This window comes from Podarcis filfolensis (genome assembly GCF_964270895.1).
Source record: "Podarcis filfolensis genome assembly, chromosome: 10".
Lineage (NCBI taxonomy): Eukaryota > Metazoa > Chordata > Lepidosauria > Squamata > Lacertidae > Podarcis > Podarcis filfolensis.
Window position 1 is genome coordinate 56,290,544 of NC_139612.1, and position 25,872 is coordinate 56,316,415.

The 25,872-nt window shown below is 42.6% G+C and overlaps 1 protein-coding gene across 1 annotated transcript in view; it reads left to right on the forward strand.

Annotated features, from left to right (window-relative positions):
* TMTC1 (transmembrane O-mannosyltransferase targeting cadherins 1) overlaps positions 1-25,872 on the forward strand; it is a 134,615-nt gene that overhangs the window by 74,403 nt on the left and 34,340 nt on the right. The window contains exons 9-11 of the mRNA XM_083572308.1: positions 69-190; positions 12,801-12,965; positions 14,684-14,797. Of these exons, the coding sequence (XP_083428434.1) occupies positions 69-190; positions 12,801-12,965; positions 14,684-14,797 (401 nt within the window). The remainder of the gene's footprint in view (positions 1-68; positions 191-12,800; positions 12,966-14,683; positions 14,798-25,872) is intronic.

The window sequence follows — 25,872 nt, forward strand, 5'->3', positions numbered from 1 at the left end:
AACTATGATCTCCCCTGAACTTGGCATTCTTTTTCACTCATTTGTCTCTAATTATTGTTTCGTTGCAGAAACTGGAACACAGAGAAGTTCTAGTTGGCCTGTTGTTCCTGGTTTTCCCCTTCGTACCGGCTAGCAACCTCTTCTTCAGGGTGGGATTTGTTGTGGCCGAGCGCGTCCTGTATATGCCTAGGTAATTTTCACACATTTAATTCTTTTGAAATGACACTCTCAATTATGATATTTAAAAACTAAGGTCTTCAGCCCATATTTATTCCCACAAGTAAATATGTACAAGTATTTAGAACTCTTGCTTCAGAAATTCTGCAGAATTTGTCGAGGAACATGTACCAGGCAGTGGTAGATAGAATTGTTCAACTAGCTGTACGCAGTGATGCCGTGTAATCCCATTCATTTGTAACTACTTTGCTGATATTCGTGGTCTGCTGCTCATCAAGTGCTAAAGTAAATCTGTAAAAATGAGATTTGGATGGTTCAATACTTAGATCTACTCAAGGGCTTTACTGAAAGAGTTGCTATGCTGGCAGTGATTTTCAAACAGCTTGACTGTGACTGTTAGTGACTTCATGTAAGGATTGTATATGTGGTCCTTGTTGCTTGTACAGTAACAACAGCCCTTTCTCAAGGTGCCACAATTACACCAATCACAGTGATGTATAGGCCCAGTGTGGATACTGCTGTGACCATGAGCTGACCCAAAGTCTGGTCAAAATGGTATCTTCCTAGATACTACTATAGAGGTGAATTGTTGTCTTCTTTATTTGTAAACATTAGATAGAACTGGGAAAGAAAGAAAAATATTGGATTTCTATCTAGATCTGTTACTTCAGCCTGTATTGGGTCTATTATTCTTAGAAAAACTGACTGTAGTTTAGAGTGAAATTTGAGGTGGGAGAAATGAGCTTTGGTAAACAATGGCATTCCGTTTCAAAATGTACTAGATGTGATACCTAGTCCATTGTCTTACTGTAATTTGGATTCCTGGGAATTTCAGCTATTTTGTTTGGATATAAAGCATTTGAGTCACAAGTTCTTCTTAGTTCAAAATAAAAAAAAGGAGGATACTGTAAATGTCAGATTAAGCCACAGAATGAGATCTAGCCTGACATTTTAATGAATGAAGACAGGCGTTTTGTTGGGTAGACATCTAGAGAGATACTGTTAAAGAACAAACAAAATGCACACCATTCTGGGAAAGTGGAAAATGTGGCCTATTATCTCTTAGAGCGGTGTCTTTCAACATTTTTAGCTTTAGGGAACATTTTAATTTGCCAAGGAATTCTTGAACTTCTTTTCATGGAAAGCCAGAGGATTCTGGACTTGTTTTCTGGTGTGCACACAGAGCCAAAGCAGATGACATGCCAATCACACAATTAGCAATTGCATGAATGACTTTAAAAAAATAAATTACAGGCACAGTCTCCCCATTTGCAGTGGGATCCTGGAATTGGAGGGGTAGGTAGGGGGGGGGATTTACCCCTTTGTCCTCTTATGGTCCCAGTCTGGATTGGGGACGTTGCATCGACATTAAAAAACGTTCCCAGTGGGGTAAACTGACGCTCCCCCCCTCGACAATGCAAATTGCAGGGGTAGTGCTGTTGCAATGTATAACTTTGCAGAGAACACTCAATAAAAACCCAATTTCAGGGTCTTGATTTAGATTGGGGTCTTTGCACCTGCAATTTACTTTTTAAAACAATTATCACACAGTTGTTTGATTTGTGTCTCATCTGGTTTGGCTTTCAGTTCATGTGAGGTACTGACTAAGATGGCTGAAAATGACAGTGAGGCACATCCAACGCTCTCATTGTTGGGGTGATCTGTAGCTTTGGACTCTGGCAAAGCTCCCTTTGAGAGGAAACTTGTCTGCCATTATTGATTTTTTTAAAAACCGGGGAACCCATTATAAGCTTTCAGGGCATCTACAGTTCCCCAGAGTGCATATTGAAAACCACTGTCTTGATCAGGAGAAATTGGGCGATGTTGATTGCTCCCTAGTGTGTACAAAATAATGTTATGCTTATCTCACAAATTCGAATTGATTTAATCAGTAGATGAGTTGCTAAATTGGTGTGACTGAAGTTGAAGGGCTAGTTTGTTTTTTTAAAAAACTTAGGCTCATTTGTGTTTCTGTAATATGGAATGAGAACAGAACACGTTGTCTCAGCAGCGGTATGAAGACGTGTCAGATGAAAAAACAGAGATGTATACAAAAATGAGAGAGAAAGAGTGATACTAAAACCTCATTAATGTTGATATTGCATATACTAATAGTGTACTTTGTGCTGGTATTTATGTATCCAAAACCACACCGCCCATTCACAGGAGGGAGGTAACAAGAGTGGTGGAATGTGAAGGAAATCGCTGTTTGTAGCATGCACTTGTGGGCTGCCACCAACCCTTTGTTGCTGCCTCATCTCTGACCCAGAGTGTCATATCACGGCCGATGACAGGAGGATGGCACTGCTGCTCCACCCTCCCCCTCATCTCATGTACCACTGCTGACCAAGAGGCTCAGAGCAGTGCAAGGTTTGCAGAAGTACAAAAGACTTGGCAGTAGTTGGGGTGGACACCCACCAGAACAGTCCAGTGAGGAATTGGCATGCGAAGTAGGCATGGAATGTGAACTGACTATTGGGGAGGGGGATAATTGAAAACTGGGAAGAGAGGATAGCACAGAGTAAGTACCCTGGAAAAGGACCCTGAATATCCACACTGCAGTATTTTGTTGCAGACCCCTATACTGAAGAGAGCACTAAGCTTCCATTTGGGGTTAGATCTGTAATATTTTCCTTTTCATGGTCTATTGCACTAACATGCTATTTGTTAATGAGCACGAGTGCCTTTAACTTGCTTCAAATGGGTTAATCAATTAAATCTTTAGATGTTCAATCTATCGATTTAAAGCTTGCCTCCCCAGTTTTTAAAGAGTACACTTCAGATCATTTCCATATTGTATCGTGAGGCTTGGTGATTAGCTTGTATGGTTAGTTGCCACCAGAAAGAAGATTCATGCCCATGGAAGGGAGAAGACCCTGCAGGAAAAGAACAGTGTTGGACAGCAAGAGTATTGATCCACAACAGCATCACTGCATTGGGCAACCGTCACTGTCTGTTCTTAGTTTCCATTGTGACGGTCCACCTAGGACACCTGATCTCACCTGTCAGGGATGCTGTGGCAGTGGATTTCCTGCATTGACAGAGAGTTGGACGAGGTGACATTTGAGATCCCTCGTAACTGTATGATTACACAAGAAAGTTTGGCCTAGAGGGACAGGGGCACATTCCTTCACACTCTTTGGGAAAGAATCTGCTCCCTTCCCGTCCCCGCTCCTCAGAGCTTACTATGCCTCTGGGAGGCAGGAGCTCTTACTTTCAGCTCTTGATTGCTGGGTCCTGAATTTCCTTGGGAGAAAATGGTGCGTGCCTCAGATTGACAGAGAACTGGGACTTAAATCTAAAATGAAAAATGTGCATGGCAGCCAATTCCTATGTTATGTTTAAAATGGATAGATCTTGTTTGTTGTTCCAAGGTTCCCCCAGGAAAAGGGAGGTGTGCTCTGCTCCGAAAACTGATACCAGGCCTAGAGTATTGAGGGGGCTAAATATGACTGCTCACAAAATGACTGAATAGCAAGCAATGATCTCTTTTGTTTTATTTCGAACACAGTCTTGCAGCACTCTCCTCAAACAAGAATTTGTAGCCACTGCAAAGCAAGAAAGATTCCTCCCACCCCCTCTTTATAATTTTGCTCCAAGGGAGAGCCTGGCAATAAAATGGTTGAGCAAATAATGAGAGCAGGGACGTATAACATTATTGAGAACTTTCTTTAGCAGCAGTTTCGTCTCTTGCCAAGCACAATATTCATTTCTTGGATTTTGTTTCCACCTCTGCTCTTAAGTGTCAGTTATTGAATTAGAATAAGACAAGGATATCTAACCAGTGTGGTTGGGGGCAATGTACCCATAGGTATGTAGTGGTCCTTTAAAGCTTTCTTTGGCCTTCTTTTCCGAATGAAACATCTTTTAATAAAAAATTCTGTTCATGTAAATGCAGAGGACAGTGTAACAGTCTCTGCCAAATTCTAGAAGCCTTTACATAGCAGTTGGATGTTGTTAGACCTGAGTTTCAGGGCCAAGTTACATGTTGTGTGGAAGATCTGTGACTGTCTCCCAAATTTACAAATTCTCATATTTTAAATTATACTATTGTGCTTTTGAAAACAAAAATCTTGTATAAAAGCTTGCATTGCATCCCTCTGGTATTCAATAAAAGGTTTTGATTTCTTTTTTTAATTAAATGCTGATTGGGAAGTTTGACTTGGGAGGGGCTGCTTAACCCTTACTCTCATGATGGTTTGCCAAACAAATTCACTTTGCCCTAGGCTACAGGTACTCCTATTCTCCCCACTCTCACCTGGAAGACAACAACCTCAAGCGAGGGAGTTTTGACTGGGAGGGATTTGGTATGTGATTTTTTTATTATTAAAAAAACTAGCTGGGGGGGTGGAGAGGGAAGGCTTAAACGCACACACACATGCTGGCACTGCTACTCCAATCAAACTGACAGCCCCCATGGCTGTATTTAATTAAAACAGGAGGAGGAGAAACGAAAATGTCATGAGGTCCCATCATGGATCTCTTGAGTTAAGTTTAGCTGGCAGAGCAGAGGCTCATTGGGTAACCCCTAGGTTACTTGTGACCTCACACCCTGTCAGGAATTGCTGACCACTGCCCTCTGTGGTAAGCTATGCCATTACAGAACCTTCTATCTAGACTAACTCTATCCAGCCTGGCCATTGGTTCCTCCTGTGCAGGAAAGTGTATAAAGGTCTGTGAGGAGAACCTGAGCTTACAGGGTCAAACAGCTCAGAGTGTACGCCCTGCCTACAATTTGGGAGGAGGGGGGAGACTATGCGTCATTTCCAAGAGTCTCCAGCCTTTGTTCTCTCTCTCTACTTTCGCTTTTGAGGAGAGAGGACGTGTTTTCATGATGCTGTTCGCTGTGATAGACAATGGATAGTCTGCTGTAAATAAAAACTGCTTTTAGCTGCTAAGATCCTGAGTGGACTTTATTTAAGCACACTGAAGAAAGTGCTTGAGTTTACAGCTTTCTCTTGCCGCTGCTTAATCTCTGCGACTGCTCAGAGCCTTTGGAATGTGGCCTTTGAAGTCCGGAGGCCTAGCAGAACTGCGCAGCCGAAGCGGGCTGGACGCCAAGGCTTATCTGAGCAATAAACATTTTTCAAGGTCTTCTACAGGAACATAGGAAAAACCCGCTTCACACTGAGTCAATTAATGCAGCTCAGTATTGTCTGCACTGACCAACAGTGCTTCTCCAAGGTTTCAGAAAGAAGTCTCTCCCAGTCTTAGCTTGGTATGTTGGGTATTGGACCTGCAATCTTCTGCATGCATAGCACAGCCTCCTGAGCCCAGATGATGCAAATTTCTTTACCATAAAACCAGGGTACATATTGGCACCTGGTTGCATTTCAATGTCCATGATTCTCCTTGATCTCTGCAAACTATCCACTGTTGTCTTGCAATTATTTGGAAAGCCAGTAAACGTGGGTGTCCTGGAATGGAGTAAGGAGCGATTAATAATTAAAATTTAAAACGTTTCCTCAATTATTCTTCTAGGTTTTGCAGGTTAACCAGGCAACATCCTGAAATCTTAAAGTCATAGCAAGCAATACCCTCCATTAAAGTCAGTAAGATTTTAAAGTGCTTAGCTTTGATTAGATTAGCCTTCCCCAACCCGGTGCTCTCCAGATGTTGTTGGACTACAGCAGGGGTCGGCAACCTAAGGCCCCTTGGGCTGGAAGCGGCCCCTGGAGGTCGTTTGACCGGCCCATGAGCCAGCCCCGAACCAAGCTGCCCGCTCACGTGCTGCGCTAAACCGGCGCAACGCAGTGCAGGGACTCGCTTCTGAGGCGTAGGAAATCGCGTCTGTGCAGATGCCGAAAATCACGTGCATGTGCCCTAACACGGGTACAATCCAGCCCATGGAGGGATCTCTGTGGGACCGATCCGGCCTAGGCAAGATAAATCTTGCTGACTGCTGGACTACAGCTCCCATCACTCTTGATTGCTGGCTACACTGGCTTGTTGTAGTCCAACAACATGTAAAGGGAACTAAGTTGGAGAAGTCTGGACTAGAGCATGATCAAATTGCCGGTTCTGCCATATTCCTTAGCATTGATGAGCATGAAAACAAACTCACATTAACACAATAGCTGCAGTACACTAAACAAACTTTCACTGGTTTCAGAAGGATTTGCTTCCAAATAAACAGGTTCAGACTTGCATTACATCTGCCTTAGAACTAAAATAGTTTTATATCTCCCTAGCTGCTAAGATTCTGCTTAAATAACAATACAGTAGCTGTATCACATATTGGTGAATGTTCAGGAGAAGGTAGTTCAGAGCTAGATGCATTGCCTTGACACTCAAGGCTGGTGTTCTGCCTTTTTAGAAGAGTTCTTGTCTCCTAACTCTGAAAGAACTTGTTTCTCAGAAAACTCCCCTGCTGAAAACAATAGTGGGTTTCTTCGGTATTGCTAGTGTGGTTTCAGAATTTCCCCATTAAATGCCCATATCACAATGAGCAAATTACAGAAGCGCTCAGTTATTGTTTCCTGGTTAATGTGCTTAAGTCATTTCCCCCCTTATTTTTTATCAGTCCTGGGAACTTTCCCTCTTGGACGGGATCCATGGATTTTGCAACTGTGATTGTCGTAAGAAGGCACACATTTATATGGTAGCAGCTACTTAATCCTAACATTGCAACTTGCATGTTAGCCAGCAGTGCTAGAAAACTGCTTGCTTATTTAGCTATCACAGTTTTGTCCCATGAGCACACAAAGGAATGAGGTTACGTAATAATCTCTATAAGTATTCATGCCTGTGACATGTTTGGTTCTGTGTTTATTTACAAGAACGTCAGTGGTGCCACAGATAGTTGTAGTATCTGGCGCTTCCTGATGGCGTGCTTGGGGTTATCAAATCCGTCCTCATAAGTGCTTCGTGGGTGTCAGGTCCCTGTAGTGGATTCAGATTGACTTTATGGTTCATCTGACAACATTTAGGCAGGCTGGTACTATAGCCTAGATCACACAATTGACCCACAGAGTTTAGTCTGCTGAACTTGTTTGAGAAACTAGAACCAACTTGTTTGGGCAGACCATGCCACACCACTTTTTCGTCCCAAGAGGTGGTGCTCTGCCTCTTGGGACTTCATTGGCATTCTGCAGAATTTGATCTTCCACTGCCTATGACCAGCAGTGGAGGGTCAAACATTTGCTGTTAATATGGTACGCTCTGCTAAAGGAAAGCAGCTATGGCTCTGCTGTACATGTTGTATGATGATGATGATCTTGGGAGCCTGTATGTGTGTGCGCTTAATATTCACAAGGCATTTTGTCAAGGTCTGCGAGAGATCAGTTTATCTAAATAGTGCATATTAGTGAATGTGAAGTTTTGTGGTGGTTATGGAATATTCAGGTCACCATGGAATGTTTTGAGATGGCTTGGGGTCTAGCACTCGGCATTAAATGATACTTACCTATTATTTTTCAAAAGCACATATTTGTATTCACCATGTCCTCCTTAAAAAGGAAATTGCTTACATTGTAATGGGCCAAAAGATGATTTGATGCTTTTGAGGGGGGTGGGGGGGGGAGGAACTGGAAGTAAAAAGAGAAATGGATTTTGTAGCCATTTTACTTCACCTCTTTTAATAGCATTTTGTTCGATAGCAATTAAAATTCATAGTGTGATGAGGATGTGAGAATAGAGTTAAAATTTTTATGAGGTTGTGACCCTTTAAAATCACAAAAGAGCTCTCTCCCTTTTTCTCCAGCCAAGTATTCATTTGAAGAGAATATATTATTATTCACTTGCTTCTAGGGGATATTTTCCTCCTAACTTCCTATTACGAATGCTTATTTGGTGTGCTGTTGGCCCAATCTAGTCTTTTTCCATTTTATTTTTTTCAATTTACTCCTGGAAATCTGAATTTCTCCATGCCTCTGGCAAATCATTGGTAATGCTGTGAACATGACAAAACCTCTACTTCGATGAAAGCCTTGTGTGTCGTTCCCCCTGCAATTGAAGTCAAATGCAATCCCTCTACTTTTATACAACGTACGTTTTCTGTAGATAACTGCTTAAGAGCACCCCCATCCCAAAAAAAACCTTACACAAAAGGATTAACTACGTCATCAGTTGAAAACATATGCAAATTTTATTTGTAAATGGCCAGAATTTGATCCTTAGATCATATTCCTTTAAGTCTCACCAGTGGTTGCAGATTGCAACCTCACTTGAATATGAGAGAATAGGGATTGGCACATCGCTCTGTCATGAATTACCACTGGCAAGGTGTGAACACTTACTCTCAGTTCTCTGAACATAAAATGGGGAAAGTTGTGACTTACCTCAAAGGGTTGTGGTGAGGTAGGCAAAGGATTGTGACATTCTTGTGGCTTAAAAGAGCTGTCAAAAGTATTGTTAGATAAAAGTTCTTTCTAAATAGAAAGGGCACGATCCAGCCTGCATTGTGCACCTTTAAACCCTGTAGATTCCATTGGGATAGCATGCTTAAGGGTATCTCCTGTTGAAATTAATGACACTTGTAGCTGCCCTGCTGCATTTATTAACAACATTTATCAATGAATACCGAGGGTACTGCAATCCGGAGGTATTGCAGGCTGAGGTTAATTGTAGTCAGGCTTGTTTTTACCTAAACAGATCTTATAACAGTGATTTTCAGTTGGCTGCATGAATTTTAATGGGTCATTTGCAGCCTAGTCTGACGGGCAGCAGCTCTTCTGGGTCTCAGACTGAAATCTTTCCCATTACCTGCTCCCCTATTCTTTTTTAAAACTGGCGATGCCAGAGTCTGTGTCTTTCTACGTGCAGAGCATGAGCTTTACTCCTGAGCTGTGATCCCTCCTGTATAACACTTCCATTCTCTGTGCTGCATCAGCAGCCTTGAGGTGGTAAATTTCCATTATCCATTTTTGCTCTGTGCGAAAAGCTGCTTCTTTTTGTCGCTCCTGCATCTACTGCCAATCAGCTTAATTAGGTGACCCTGAATTCTAGTACGATGCAAGGGGGAGAAATGATGTCTTTCTATTCAGCCTCCTATGCCGTCCATAATTCTGTATTTCATATTCCACACATTCACACACACACACACTGTCCTAAGTAGCTATTTATTTTCTAAGCTGACAAGTCCGAACACCTTCAGCCTTTCATTCTAAAGAAAGTGCTTCAATCCCTTGATCATTTGGGGAATTTGGTGTACTCACATAATATATCCAGTTTCTTCAATTCATGTGTTCTAAGAACTTTGGGCTGAACTTCCTGAGCAGTTGACTTCCCACCACTTGGTACCAAGGCAGCATCTGAAAAAATGCCACACACTAATCCATGCTCCAAGTATTTGCATTTTGGTTGATAGCCTTGTAGGCAGAGTGGTCATGTTTCCTACTTTACAGAGGATAGTCCACTGTTTGAAGGAGTTATCTGGTTGTCGGTCAGTCCAGTCCAAGTCCATTTGAAACTTGATGGAAACTAGAACCCTAAGAAGGGAGAGCAGTAGGGGCACTGAAGTTGTCCATCAGCACTCAGGCCACCAGGTTACAGTCTTCCCCATTATTGTGAGATGTGTTTCTGCTTAAATTTGCATCCATACCTATAAATCAGCACATGGAAATTCTTTGAACATCTGTTATCTTGTTTTTTGGTGGCACATTTCCTTTTGTTGTTGTTGTTGATGATGATGATGTGCAAGTGCTCTTACGTAGTCTCCTGCAGAAACACATCCAAGAGCAAATATATGCAGCCTTGCAGGAATCAAGTGTGAAACAGTCTCAATTCCCACATATGTTTAATAATGGAGGAAAGAAATAATGCCATTTTAGCATTTGGGGTTAGTTCCTGTTTCTCTAGCTCTCTGATCAGATAAAACATAATTAAGTTACTAAGCATTGCAAACATCCTTTCTTTGAGATTATTCTTATCCAGAGTCAGACTTCAAACGTTTAGCTGTTTGCCCATTAATATCAAACACTCTGAAGAGAAATCAAATAGCAATTTTGATTCCATAAAAAGTCAAGATACTTGGATGCTGTTGCTTTATAATAAACACACTGGAATAAAAGCAAAGGAATGTTAGACAACAAAAGCAGATTAGCTTCTGGTGCTACCTGCAGGGACTGTAGATTTAGCAGGGACTGTAGATTTAGCAAATAGCTCTTCGGGCAGAAAATTATATTTTGGCAATATGTAAGATAGAGTCAATATATACGGATAGTTTTGTAAGGAAAATAACCTTGCATGTTAGTTTAAATGGAGCAGTGTTGGTTGTTATTTTAAATATGGAATGGTTTAAGGAAACACATGAAAATTGTATAAAAACTATATTTGTAATTAAAAAAACTGAACCAGAAGTTCAGTGTGAATGTTTTTTTTAAAAAAAATCTATTGAGCGTATTACGAGACTTTTGATTCATAAGATCATATTAACTTGGTGAATTTAACAAATTAAGAGTTCACTATTAAGGCAGATTATTGTAGATTCCCCCCCTTCCTTTATAAGCCACAAACAGCTTATATTAAAAAGAAAATGCTCCAGACAAAATGCTCCAGTTAAACAACAATACATTAAAAAGCTAATACATAATTATAATAACAATGATGCTAAAAATTATATTAAAACATGTTAAAAACCAATTCAGTTTAGCATGGGAGAGAGGCAGTAAAAACCAAAACAGGGCAAAAGAAATGGCCTGGTTCAAGATTATGTTAAACCATATGTCAGCATTAGGCAAATAAGTGTGCAGAAGACAAGAGCAAGCAATAGCAAAAAAGACAGAGCTATATCTTATAATTACTAACAGAATGTAGTGTACTTAACATATTTTCCCCTCATTATGTGGCATGTGGGAACAGAGCTTTCCTCCCATTGTGAATAGCAAGCTTGTGGGGTGATACCCAGCTCTGAATTGGAACATTACTGACAAAAGGTTAACCTCCTCCAAAAAATATATATCCCATGACCTTGCTCTCTCTCCCCTCATCCGCACCCTGGCTATTTAGTTGTTCTTTTAAAAGCTGTGGCACCAAATGGATAGTCAGAAAAGGCTAAAGTCTTAGAAGTGTCCTATATTGTTCTGAGTTTCCCAGCCAGTATGAGGTAGACCAAAGTTGAGGATCTTAGTTGAAGGAGCATTTTCTTCCAGATTTAAAAACTTTGCCAAGGACAATAGTTGAAAACCTTGACCTTGGACAATCTCCCCAGGAACTATGACTTGGGATCACACCCATGGGGAGCTGCTTCCCTCATTATTTTTTCCAACACGGAAGTTCTGTGATGGGGAGAGCATGTATTTTATAATATCTGAAGGACAGAGTATATGTGCTTGTTTGTGTTCTTTTGTCCCAGGTACACTGACTACCTGGCTTCTTTTTTTTTATAATAAATTTTTATTGGTTTTACAACATATATTAACAGACAAGAACTGACAATTCACAACATAACACATTAACAAACAAACATATAAACACGTATAATTTCATCACCTTTTTTTCTTAAACCTTATTTCAACGACTTCCCCATACCTCCCTTTTCTGCATCCCTGTTTTAAACTTTTTCAGCAACCCCTAATTTCAGATACTTATGATTCAATTTCTTTAATCCTTTTTCTCTAACCCAATCGTTTATCGTTGCAATTCTGTTTTACATTACCCATGACATTTTAGCACTCATTAATTTTACAACAGTTCTTAAGGTAAACTTTAAATTTCTTCCAATCTTCTTCCACCGTCTCTTTCCCTTGGTCACGGATTCTGCCAGTCATCTCGGCCAGTCCCATATAGTCAATCACCTTCGTCTGCCACTCTTCCAGCGTGGGTAGTTCTTGGCTTCTATAGCCATGGTGGAAGCTACTCTCATACAACTTTATGTATTGCAGAATTACAATTCCTGCCCCCGACAGTTAAAACCAAGGGTAGCCACCATTAGCTGTTGCTAAACTAAAACTCCCTGTAGAGTTGATGAGAATTGTGGTCCAGCAACACTTGAAAGGCACTACTTTGGCTACCCCAATTTAATATTTGTATCATAAAATTGAACTTCTGGAGTTGCCTAATATGTTCTACAGGTTTTTGAGAACCAAAGTGCAACTAGATGTTGCCAAGAGAGAAGGAGCAGGAACCACACTGAGTGTCTTGGCACTTTCTCCCTTATAACATTCAACTAAGGGATGAAGACCCCAGGATGAGGAGACTCTACCTCCCATCAGATCCAGCCAAGCTGGCCAATTATGATGGCAGTTGCAACATATGGAGAGCCAGGACTCTAATCTTCCTTCACCACTGAGCTAGGCTGGTTGGAGTTGATGGGAGTTGGGGTTCAGTAACATCCAGAGGGCCAAAGGTTCCTCATCCCTGGTCTAGCTTAACAAAACATCTGACAGGATGTCACCTCACCGTGTGTTACCCTACCTCACATCATTGACTTAGGCAGTGGAAGCTGGGCAAGATGTAGTGAAATTGCAGCATGCAATGTGTTAAGTTATGTTGAAGAATGAACAAAGAGACGCAGAGGAGCAATGACTCCATCTAGCAATATCTTGCTCCACTGTGAGAGAAGACCAGATAATGCAAGGGACCTGCTCTCTTGCTGGTTATGCTAACCTCTGTGAAAGAACCTCAACCGTTGCATCTTGCTATAATTTTTTCTCTCCCTCCTCCTTCCCTGATTGCTTTTTCAGTATGGGGTACTGCATCCTCTTGGTCCACGGCTTAAACAAGCTTTGTATGTGGCTAAATAAATGGGGAGCCACTGCAGCGACCCTCTCGGCTTTGCTGCTGTTGCTGTTCTCATGGAAAACAGTGAAGCAGAATGAAATCTGGCTGTCAAGAGAGTCCCTTTTCAGGTAAGATTGATCTAAGGTGAGGCGCGGGCAGCAAGGCTGGGGAAACATTTTGGCTTTCTTGGGGTTCTCCAAGGCCCACCAGTAATATTTTTCATACCTTACCTGAAGAATACATATTACTTGGAATGTGAACAATACAATATGTGTTTTAGCCACCCTATGAGCAGGTGATAGTGTGGGACAGAGAGAGAATGGATCGCTAGGCAATGCCTCTCCTCCACTGGGGATTAAACCTTTAAAATGGTGCTCTTTACCTGTCTAAAAATAGCTTATCCTTAATCAGTAAAGCTGCTCCGTGAGCCAAATGTGCTGACTAGGAATGATTTCCCTCTGCACCCCTGAAAAGACACTTTTGCTTCTTTTTATTTATGCACGTTAACTCTGCAGAACTAGCAGCGTGATGCATGTAGTCCCACTTGTTTTTTGTGCTTTGCAAACAGAATTATGTAATAGGTTCCAAACACATACACTTGGGAAAGATCAATGGACAGCAATTTAACAGGAGGTTGCACAGCAAACGGTTTATCATGGTGGAACACTTTATTACTGGCGGTGATGATTTACAGAACGGAGGGGTGATAATGTCACGCTCAGTATGGATGCTTCCACATGGGTATTTATTGGGGGATTGGTGCTGTTGATGTATGCAAGGTTTTATATTGTGTGCACATGACATCATCAGCATCAAAATACCGGTTTATATTTCCCCCCTTTTTAATTCCTCTTTTTTTTTTGCAGAAAATATGCAAAAACCTGTCACCAAAAACCCATTTGAGATACTAAGCCTCCCAGCTGGAAGCACCTTAAATTTTTCCAGTGGTACCCAGTTTTAATTGGTTTAAATTGTATGCCACATCTCTCAGCACTGGGAATTGTAGTTTTGTGAGAGTGCTGAGAATTCTGTTTTTGGCAACCTCTTTTATGATCACATGTGCCCTAAAATGTTTTTTTTAAATCACCTGTGTTGGCTTTATTAACATGATTGTAGTTTATGCCAACGCACTATATTGCAGGTTGGTCTGTGAGAAACTCCATAGCAATCAGTGCGGAAGGAAACCACACTGGGACATTGTTCTCAAATCTGTGGTATGTGTTTTTTCCTCCCTCACCCCCAGCCAGTTCAATTGCTATGTATTTTCTGGAGCAACAATATTAGAGTTTAGGAATTCACGTTGGGCAAATGTGCATGGAAAATATTAGTCGCAAGATTGAAGGAAATAGAAATGGGAAAAACATTTTGTGTTGCCTTGTAATTTGTTCCCCACCTTTCCCTACTTGGCTGGGGGGTATGAATATTTATTATTTCCTCTTTTAATTAGAGAATAATTTCCAAAGTGGGTCAGGAACCAGGTTTCAGGCTATGAAGTGTGTGCATACAGTATGATTTTGGCAGTGATGGCTTGGTGGTATATTTCTAGTTGAGGCATTCATAGGAGGATGGGGGAGACTGAAGAAGTGTGCATGCACATGAAAGTTAATACCAAGAACAAACTTAGTTGGTCTCTAAGGTGCTATTGGACATTTATTATTTATATATATATATATTTCAACAAAACTACAGTTTGGTTTGAGAGGTACACCCTGTTTCTTCCAAGTACGTGGTTTCCAGTATGCCTCATTTTTAGTACCTTTTACGGCAAGCTATCAAGAGGCGCAATCCCAATAATAAAAAGCAAAACTGTGTTTGTTACTGTTCCTATGTGGTTTCTCGTTCATAGGTCAGGCATCCAGACTCTGCCCCATAATGCCAAGGTGCACTACAACTATGCCAATTTTTTGAAAGACCAAGGTCGGGACAGTGAAGCCATCTACCACTACAAAACAGCCCTCAAGTAAGTTCTTAGGAAGGTTCTGTTTGCTTTCATTCTTGCCTTTTTTGATCAATGACCAAACATGACAGATGTTTTCAAATGAAGTATTTCCCCCTCTGCAGACAAAGCGGCTGGGACTCAGAGCACTTCGTGGAGGGGGAAGCGCTTTGAAACGGAAGCGCTTCCTCCAAAAGGACTTCAAAGAGGCTCCCTGTAACTGCTGGTCATCTGGTTGGAAGTTACAGTGAACCTCTTTGAAGGGCATGCTCTCAAGTATCATTAGGACACCAAGGGGTAGACAGGTGGGCAGTCCCACCCACCTGTGGGGATTGAGGGAATTATGGATCTGGCCCACAGGCCGGTTCCAACGCCCTACCTCTGATGTATTTTGTGGCTGTTATTCTTCACTCTCACATGCTGTACCTTCTCACAAACTGGCTGGTCCAGGAGGTCTATAAGCATCTTTATTACTAGGAAGCATGTTTATTACCAGTGATTCTGGAACTTTGGGTATATGCCTTGTTTTTATTCTGTACAGGCCTGGGGCATGTGCTGTTTTCTTCAGGGACCTTTTCTAGATGGTGTTCTTTGCCTCAGGTACATCAGAGAATGTCTTAACAGAGAGTTAGGCTCTTGCACTTGAAGCCACTACAATCTATGGAACTCTCTCTCTCTCTCTCTCTCTCTCTCTCTCTCTCTGTGTGTGTGTGTGTGTGTTTCAAATGGGACTCCTAGCATGAGGCTCTAGTACCTTACCTCCAAATGCTCTGTTTCCACTGCAAGCCTGGGAGACTGAGCTATTTCTGTGAGTGTCAGGCACACAGAATCACCCTACTTGATATATGTAAGGCACTGTGCAGTTCCCCTTACTGATTACAGAATGCAGACAGAATCCAAGCAGACATGATCAATGCAAACAGCAAAGAAGTCCCACACTGAACTAACTTATTCTGCCCTAAACCTTCATGTTAGTTCAATGGGACTGACTTCCTCATAAATGTGTTTGGGAAATGCTCATAGCTTGTGCCCAGCTCCTTGTTATGCCTCCTGCGGAGTGTCTTTCTTTATATTCAGAACCTAAGTATGCAGGCAGTGTATCTTGCCTCGGACAGGATGCTCTGGGGAATCAGCAGTGAATGCTCACTCCTCTTAAAGCTTTATCTGCATAAATTCATACGACAGGCACAAGAGTTTTTCATTTACATAGACAACAGGTTGGTATGAATTAATGTTTCTCATTGCAAATTAGTCTGTTGGCAAATTAATTCCCAGAAAGAGATAACTGCAACTCTGTGGGTTTTCTGGAATTCATAACATCACATAAACCCCCTCAGAGAGTGCTTATGTTTAAATATAGTGTCTTGATAAAATATCTTCCTGGACATTTCAAGTTTACAAGCGTACTCACAGAGGATTCTTAAGTTTAAATGCAGTCTCTTTAATTACACAAATATAGCTGCTCTGGTTCGCCAGAAGTGGCTTAGTCATGCTGGCCACATGACCCGGAAGCTGTACGCCGGCTCCCTCAGCCAATAAAGCAAGATGAGTGCCGCAACCCCAGAGTCATCCGCAACTGGACCTAATGGTCAGGGGTCCCTTTACCTTTACTTAGTTTCCAAGTAGAGCTATTGGGACACAGGTGGCGCTGTAGGTTAAACCACAGAGCCTAGGACTTGCCAATCAGATGGTCGGCAGTTCGAATCCCTGTGACGGGGTGAGCTCCCGTTGCTCAGTCCCTGCTCCTGCCAACCTAGCAGTTCGAAAGCACGTCAAAGTGCAAGTAGATAAATAGGTACCGCTCCAGCGGGAAGGTAAACGGCGTTTCCGTGCGCTGCTCTGGTTCGCCAGAAGCAGCTTAGTCATGCTGGCCACATGACCCGGAAGCTGTACACTGGCTCCCTCGGCCAATAAAGCGAGATGAGCGCTGCAACCCCAGAGTCGGCCACGACTGGACCTAATGGTCAGGGGTCCCTTTACCTTTTAGAGCTATTAGCAGATACTGCTAATTGTGTGTCATATCACACTAATGGATTTTTTTTGGTCTTTTTTATAATATGCTATGTTGACCAACCAAACATAGTTGAAATGTTTAGTTTAGTTTAGTTTTAATTTAAACCCACTGAAACAAAGTATTGGTAGCCGTGATTAGAAGTAGAAAAGCATCTCTGTATTGCTCCTCTCCAAGCTGCTTTTAGAACCCTTGGGAGTTTTGTGGGGTTGGGGGTACTCATTAAGGATGTTGATTGTGAGCATACAAATAGCAGAAGGGGAATGGGTTAAGCAACCCCTCCTGCCTCTCCTTCCTCTGCTCAGACTGGCAGCCTCCCACAGCTGCTTTTCATTCAAAAAATAAATAAATAAAAGCTAAGGAACTGTTCACGCATCTCCTGTGTAACTCTAGTTTGGCTCTGGGCCAAATGCCTTTAAGGTCACATGGAAAGCTTTTCCATACAGCAGGATGCTGCTAAGAAATTTGCACAGCCAACTATTTGCATTTCATTACCAGACATTTAAAAAATGTTGAATGTGGAGCCCAAATGAGTCTATCTGCTTTTCCTCCTGGATTTTTGTCCTTGCTTGTGGCCAAAGTACAAAGAATTAGGAAGGCTAGCTACCCTAATGAGCTGTGCATAAGAACAAGGCAAAGCAGGCATTTCAGAACAGAATTTCTCCTGGCTTGACTGATCAGTTCCCCTTCATTCTAGTGGCTGAGCAGAAAATGTTGAAGCTTTGAAAAATCACTGAGGACAAAACAAGCTGTGCGCTTCTGAAAATGCTTTAGAAGAATGTGAGCTGGCCAGTTTCACACCTCCCAGACTAATGCATGACTAATGCTACTATCCTTCATATTTTGCAGTTATCTGAAATTTGCAATACACCTCTCTGCTCAAAAACCATACTAATGTGCATTACAAAATGCACATTTTAGGATAAAATACTTTTAGAATTGTGTGCACTGAGAAAAAAATGTATGTATTTTCATTCATTTTTTAAAGGAAACTCACAAATTAATGCAGAAAGAGGGCAGAGCTGATTTAGGAATGAGCATATACAGAATTGGCCAGGGCTGGTAATAGACTCATCCATCTATCCATAGCACTGAGTTATTGTGATTACACCCTTCTGTTGCAAAGCACCTTGCAAATCTGAAGTGCCGCGTAAACTGGCAGGTAATATTTATTAAACACAAGTATGTATTAATTATAGTTCTGTAATTAAGTCTGTCAGCCTCACATTCTGGAGAATGAACCTGGATGTTGACAGCTGACAGAAGCAGCTACACAAGTGCCTTCGCCTCCTCTTCTCTCCCCCATAACATCTAGCAATTTGAAATGTGGCATCACCACAGCCTCATTTATCCCACAAGGAGCAGCCAATCTCACTTGGGAGTTAATTGGTGTGGTTGTGTGTGTGTGTGTGTGTGTGTGTGTGTGTGAGAGAGAGAGAGAGAGAGAGAGAGAGAGAGGAGATATTGAAGCAGTGATACCCCTTCATAGTGAAGTCCCTTTTCATTTCTGTTCAGTGGCTTCCCCATACCCTTCCATATCCTGCAATGATTCCCATGTCTTTTCCTTTAAAGCTTTCCATAGCTTTTCCTCAGCTCTCTTAAACGGCTACTCCCATCCCTCCTTGCTGATGCCCCCTTATAGGAAAGATTCTTCCATAATGTGTTTGTTTCCTTCTTTCGAATCTCTCCTCAAAAACCATTGTTTCTGCCTGTACTGCGGCTTATCCTCATGTGAGGAAGAAGCTGCTGGACCAGCCATTTGCTCACAAGTAGCTTTTCCAGTGATTTTCCCAGAGGGGCTGCGGGTGGGTAAGGGGCAGTGGAGAGCTAGCGGCAACCTTCCAAAATCTTCCTCATGGCTTACCAGCCTCAGAGGGAATCAGGGGAGGGGAGCAATACCACATTTAAAGCGATATCACTTCAAACAGCCATGGCTTCCCCAGACGAATTCTGGGAACAGTGGTTTGTTAAGACTGCTGAGAGTTGCTAGGAGACCCCTATTCCTCCCCACAAACTACAGTTCTCAAAGGTTGCCTGTGAAGAGGGATTGATGGTTAAACCACTCCGGGAACTGTCCTTCTTTGAGGGGGACAGGGGTCTTCTAACAACTTTCGGAACCCTTAACAAGCTACATTTCCCACAATTCTTTGGGGTGAAGCCATGACAGTCTAAAGTGGTTCCACGGTGCTCCTTTGGAATCAGTGACTTACCTGTTTAGCTTGTAAGGGACTCATGAATGCTGATGGCAGAGTATGAATAGTAAGTAATAATGGTTTTCGCCTGCCCCAGGCTTCTCTGATGGAAAGCTAGCCACTGCTCGACACAGCCTCTCTATTCATCCTGCTGACAGTAACACGCAGTTCTCCTTCACTGGTGCTTAAGTGCAACCATCTGCTTGTGAATTAGTCTAAGCACACAATAATTGCTGTCAAGAGTCCCCCCTCCCCCCGTTTCTTTTTCCTCCCCTAATTCAGCAAGCATCAAGTTGCCATAGCTCCGGTGCTGTCTCCTCCTTGGCAGAGTTTTAATTATGAAGGAGGCTGTTTTTAGGATTGATTTGCCAGGAGTGTTAATTAAGCATCATTAGATATATAGCCCACAACGATCTTGTTTACAGAGCATTGTGAGCATCATCCAGCTCGGTGCTTTATGGCCCCATGAAGGGCCAGAAGCGCCGCTTTCCAAAGTTGCTGGTAGCGCCGTCTGAAAGTACTTCACTGGCGGATGTGCGGTTGCCTGGCAACTTGGAATTAAGCCGTGGTTGCCGGCTCTGATCTGTTACCTTTTCAACTCAAGCAACTAAGTTATGTGGGCAAAATAAACATAGCTTCATGCTACTATGTCGGTTTCCTTGCAGCTGGAAGATTGGTGCAGCTAGCTGGGAAGCAAGTAGCCTTGGCCAGAATGTCAGCAGACGTAAATCAGGGATTCAGCACCAGGAGTTTAGCAAGCAGCAGTCAGTGTTTTAGGAAGCGGATTTGCCACTGAAGGGTAGATTGTGAAGCCTGGCCATAGTTCGGTCCTGTCTTGGGCAGGAACATGGGAATAGGTCATGGAAGAGCACACAGAGGCTTCAAGTACCATTTAGGTTGCATGATTCGGAACAGGAGTTCCCCTAGAGCAGAGGTAGCTAAAGCAGTACCCTCCATGTGTACAGGCATGTGTGCTGGACTACTGCCCACGCCATCCCTTATGATTGGGCCTGCTGGCTGGGACTGATGGGGATTGTAGTCCAGCAGCATCTGAAGGGCATCACACTAGCCCTGTGCTAGAGATGTCAGGCATTTGAGGCACAAACCAAGGAAACTGGCAGCAGGGGCCCGGCATTTTAGCTTACGGATATTTGCTGTGCTGCAGCACCACCCAGATAATGGTTGGAAATCGCTATTGCAGCTCATGCAGGCAATATGATACTGGAAAGCTAAAAGGTTACCTGGCTGGCCATATATAACTATTGATTCTTGATTTCTTCCCCAAACAAAGTCACTTCTCCAGAGACTCCGCCCCCTCTAACTAACTGCTTCCAGGCCTCCACGGGGCCCAGACAGAAACAGGAGTTGAGAAAGGATGCGGTTCATGTTCCTACCACCTTGCCAAACTCGAAACTTCATTGGGATGACTTTTTGAGACATGTCAGTGCAGTTGATGATACTTAGGAGCTTAAGCAGGGTAGCTATCTCTACCCTTTTCGTTTCTGTCTGACATCTAGAAACAGAGGCGGGGGCTTCTCCCCTCTATTCCTGGGTGTCTGTTTTCTGGCACCTGATCTTCTCCTCCTCTTGCATCTGGGGTTGGCAAATTTCCATGAATGATTTATTATTTTATTAATTTTTAAATTTATAAACTGCCCTTCAGTTTAGGCTCACAGGGTCGTTTGCAGTATAAAAACACAGAAATACCTAACAGCAAACAAAACAGTACTGCCCCAACAATTTACAAGGCCGCAGATTGTTTAATTAGCCAAGGGCCTGAGAGAAGAGGAATGTTTTTGCCTGGTGCTTAAAGATATGCAATGAAGGCTGCAGGCAAGCCTCCCTGGAGAGAGCATTCCACTGCAGAAAAAGCCTGTTCTCATGCTCCCATCCTCCAGGCCTCTTGTGGTTGGAGCACATGAAAGAAGAGCCTCAGATGATGATCACAGAGTCTGGGTCAGGTCATATAGGGAGAGGCAGTCCTTGAGGTATTGCAGTCCTGAGCCATTTAAGGCTTTATAGGTCAATTTTGGGCTTGGAAACGAATTGGCAGCCAGTGCTCTTGGGCCAGAGTTGGTGCTATTATAAATGGCATTTCCGTGTGCTCTAGCTTCTGTGGACAAATGCCACAAATGGCCTGAAGAGAGATGAGCGCCACACCCCATAGTCGCCCTTGACTGGACTTAACCATTCAGTCAATCCAGAGGTCCTTTACCTTTACCTGGTGCTATATGCTCAAAAGCACCTTGCCCCTGTGAGCAACCTGGCCGGTGAATTCAGCACCAATTGAAGTGTCTAAACTGTCTTCAGAGGCAGCCCCATGTGTAACACATTGCAGTAAACTAACCTAGAGGTTAGGTTATGATGTGTTGTGTGAAGAAGTAATGCCCTTTGGCTGTCCTAAATTTCTGGCCAGTTGGTTTCATTAGATTCTCATATTATGGGAAACAGTGAGAAAATTTATATCTGCTTTCTCAGGACCATGCACAATTTTATGTATCTCAGTCATGACCCCCCTTAGACACTTCCCCCCTCTGCCCATGTAAAAATGGTCCCAACGCTGTGGAAGGTGCTCCAATATCCACTTTCTGACATGATCTCTTCCTCAAAGATTGTGACACGAGACAGAACACAATGTTCACATTCCAAACACAAATCCATATTTCTGCTGCAAAGGCCAGCTTCACACTGGCATCTGTTTTCAAAGGAGAGGGACAGGCTTTAAATTAAATTGTAGTGCTTACATATTAAGCAAGGCTTCTAGAACATTGTTTTCTACTAGTGTAGCTAAGTCTAATTAGGAAATGCATGTGCTGGCCATGGTGACAGTCTGCTTTTTAGAAAAGGCATAATGTGGAGACATGGTAGGCCAAAAAGTTGTTCTACAATATATAACACCAAAGACGATTGCAAAAATTGTTGTGGGGGTCTCAGAAATGGAACCGCATGGGAGGGAGCCATAATTAAGGTAAAGCAAACTTCTACATGCAAATTTATTGGTCTGGACAAAAACTCTTTTCTTGTGTGCCCAGCACAGACGGTGGAAATTAAGTGTAACTTGAAAGGCTCATTCTTTTGGGGAATGCAAACTGAGCTGTGTCTAAATCAGAGTTCACGAGCGGTTGATATTCTGGAATGGTGATAATGGTTATAAACCTTTAAGCTTACTTGCAGTGAAGCAATAAAGAGAAATCATTGCAATAGAGCTCTCTGGTCGTTTGCCAGGTGTGCTGTAGTTGGCCCCAGAAAAGAAGAGAATCATGCTATTTGGCAGAACTATTTTTTAAAAAAATAAAAGAAAAGAAACTGAGAGAGAGGCTGCAAAAAAAGAAAAGTGCAGATTGTTGGAAGGTGAAGGTTATCCCCTAAGGTTAATTTTAAAATACTTGCCACTATAGCGGGTTTTCTGCTGCCAGCTCTGCAGGAGACGCCTGCTGCAAGGAGATCAAAGAGTATTCATCTGAGATGAAACAAAGTACGACTAATCATCGCAGTGTGTGCATATTAATGTGTGTAAGATTGAATAGGAATATTGGGATGCTCAATTTCTAGTGCTGCGCTGAATGTTTAATGTGTCATTGAAGCCTTTCTTATTAAAATGTGTGCAGGCTCTCCCTCTTCATTAAAACGCAGCATTGCTGATAAGCAGCGCTGCACACTCCTTGCTTTCTAGCTGCAGTGCTTGGTGCTGCTATCTCTGCCTGCTGTGGCTCACTGCTGTGCTGCCATTCCTACGTGTTGGGCAAGGGCCACAGCTCAGAAGCAGAGCACACACTTTGCTTACAGAAGAGTCCTAACGTCCATTCCTAATTCCCTGATTTAACTTGGGCTGCGGGATTTCTCAGCTTGATATCCTGGGGAAAGACTGGGAAGGGGCATAGCTCAGAGGTAGAGCATCTGCTTTTCATGCTGAAGGTCCCAGGTTCAATCCCCGGCATCTTCAGGTAGGGCTGGGAGAGTCACCAGGCTGAAACCCTGGACAGCCACTGTCTGCCTGTGTAGGCAATACAGAAGTAGATGGGCCAAGTGTCGGATTTGGCACAAAGAAGCTTCCTGTTCAGGGTAGACAGTACTGGACAACATAGGCACCAACTCTATGGCACCCTGGTCCCCCCCATAAAATATTTAACCCCCCCTTGGGCAGCCACCTCCCCCCCCAAGCTGGGTGCTACACTCTTTTCCCAACTTGGCTCTCAGCTTTCGGCGCCATTCCCGAGCGTGTCTGAGCTGGGCAGAGGCAAGTGGGTTAGCAGGCTGGTAGGAGAAGCAAACAGGTTTGGGGCAGGTGAGTAGGCAGAAACTTCTTGTGGGGGACTGGGGGAAGGGGAGATTTGTGCCTAGTTGCATGTGGAGGAGGAAAGTGCTCTCCAGAGAAGTGTGGGGAGAAGGGAGGGTGGGCAGGTGCCCCCCATATTTTGTTTAAGTTGGCACCTGTGCTGAGCTTTATGGAGTGGTGGTTGAAATGCAATTTATGGCATCTTCCGTATGATTAAATAGTCCTTCAGCTGCAGGATTTGGGCTAGGTACTTGGGCTAGGACAGCATGTTATGTGGGGAAGGTTTAAAACATGGTTGTTGTTGTTGTTGTTTTAAAAAAAACCCTCTCAATATGGTCCTGGTGAAAATGGCCTTATGCTGTTCTTATTAGGAGGGATTTTTCATTGGGATCAATGGATATTTCCCTCTCAGAAAAAATAGCAGCTGGGTGACAAGGGCTTTTCGTGGAGACTGCAGCAGGAAGGGAGGTGTTTGTTTTTAAAAAAAAAAATCCCACTTTTCCTGCACACCACAGTCACAATACTGTTCCCTGGGCAGCTTTTCAAAGACGGAAAATGCTAGACGTATTAGCTGCAATGATACAATTAACACCACCTCTTATTGGGCCTAAAGGGAAGTGGGAAAAGCACACCAGAGTTTCTAGACAACCCTAAAATGTAATCTCCAGCCCCCCTACTGCAAGTAGAGAAGGAAGTTGTCTTTCATCTCCCTGAGTTCTGGCTGCAGTTGCCTGTCAGCAGCAAAAGGCTGCTTCTTACCAAGTGATCTAACGCAAACGGTCTCGTTTTAACCGTGATGAAATTCAAAACACAGTGGGCACTGCTGAAACAAAATGAATTCATTAAATTCATTTCACTCATTTGCCCAGACTTGGAGTTGAGTCACATTGTGTCACAGGCATTCCTCCCTGAAGTGTTGAAAATTTCAAATGTAAACACTTCTTCTGTTGGGAAGAATGGTGAACAAGGAAATGCCGACCATTTCTATTGCTTATTTTAAAGATTATTTTAGCTAGGAGTAACCTACACTGAACACAGCAAGACTTACTTCTGAGTAAACATGCATAGGATTGCACAGCACAGGAACTTTTTCTAGACTGCAGATTTGGAGTGCTCATAAAAATAGGAGAAACAGTAGCTTAAGCCCAAATGTTGGGACCTAGATTTACCCATACAATTTTCATACATTTTCCTTGCTCCAATATATAAAGTCCTGCTCCACACCATTGAGGTACTTAACATCTCTTATAATATAGCTTTTACTTAAGGAAGAGCTACTGCAATGTAATGCCTCTTAAACATTATTATAAGCATCGGTGCAAGGACACCAGCTTTCTGTATGTCTTCAGTTGCACAGCAAATTAGTGAACTTTTTAACATTTGGCTCAGGTTGTCTGCCATCTGCGCTCTCTGTTCATCCTTGTTATTGGTGTTTTGGTAGACCAATGAGCCAATTGCCCCTGAAGCTGGGTTGGAAGACATTAGGATGATTCTCATGGGTAACCACAGTCACCTCTCTATCCCACATTTTGACCAAAGTGAAGTAGTGACTATGATGATGGTGGTGATTTCCTGGCAACTATTCATAAAGCATTCTGGATGCTGAGCAACTCCAGATCATCTTGATGTCCCCTCCCCTGAAATCTGTGCTAGTGACTAGTGGACTGGGAAATCCACACGTTGGGATAAAGCTAGATATGAAGATCTTCTTCACAGAAATCTGTGAAGGAGCAGAAATTGCTGAAATTCATTGGAGGTCAGGAACAGAAATCGACTTTATAGTTCTCAAATGTTATGTAAACAAGGGCATTATTTTCTGCATTGTTTTCAATGTTTCCCTTCCATTGAAATTGATTATGTAATAAATTATGTTAGCTTTGGTCATAGTGATGCGAACAATGTTGGTTTTAGCAGAAGCCAGTCTGTAGCAGAATAGAAACAGCGCTGTTGTGATGAACACAGGATGGGACAGAAATGTATACACAGAGCTCAGCATTGTCCCATTCTCTTTTGACATGAGAGACAGAGATGGCACACACATTTTTTCCAATGCTGAAAATGAGGAAATGTTCACTTGGAGTTTAGGAGTTCCATGAAGCTTTCAATGAGATTCTAGGCTTAGACAGGATTACTTTTTTCCATCTTAATCTTCAAAGTACTACAGCAGTGTAGGGATACTTCTGAAATAGCCAATTTATTATTTGATTTTGGAATTCCAAATCACCCAAAAAGGGCCGATGCTCATTGGCAGAGCAATTTCAAGACCTGGCATCCCTGATAGGGCTTGGATGTCTCCCTCTGAAACACTGGAGAGATGCTCTTAAGTCTTAATACTCAGCTAGATGGACCAGATGAATCAACTGCCTGATTCAGTATAAAGCAGCTTCCAGTGTCTCTGAAGTGGAACTTGTGCATCAGAATTCTCCCATTTTTAAGGTTTGGTTTAGTTTCTGAATTTTGTACAGACTGCTGTGTATATGTGGGTGTGTCACTGGTAGAAAGCATTCCTAATGTGATCATACACATGATTGCATTAAGATTCTTACGTGGGTGTTTCACTGATATATAGCACAAAAAGAAAAGAGGAAACCTTGATATAATTCTGCATAGGTTGTGTCTG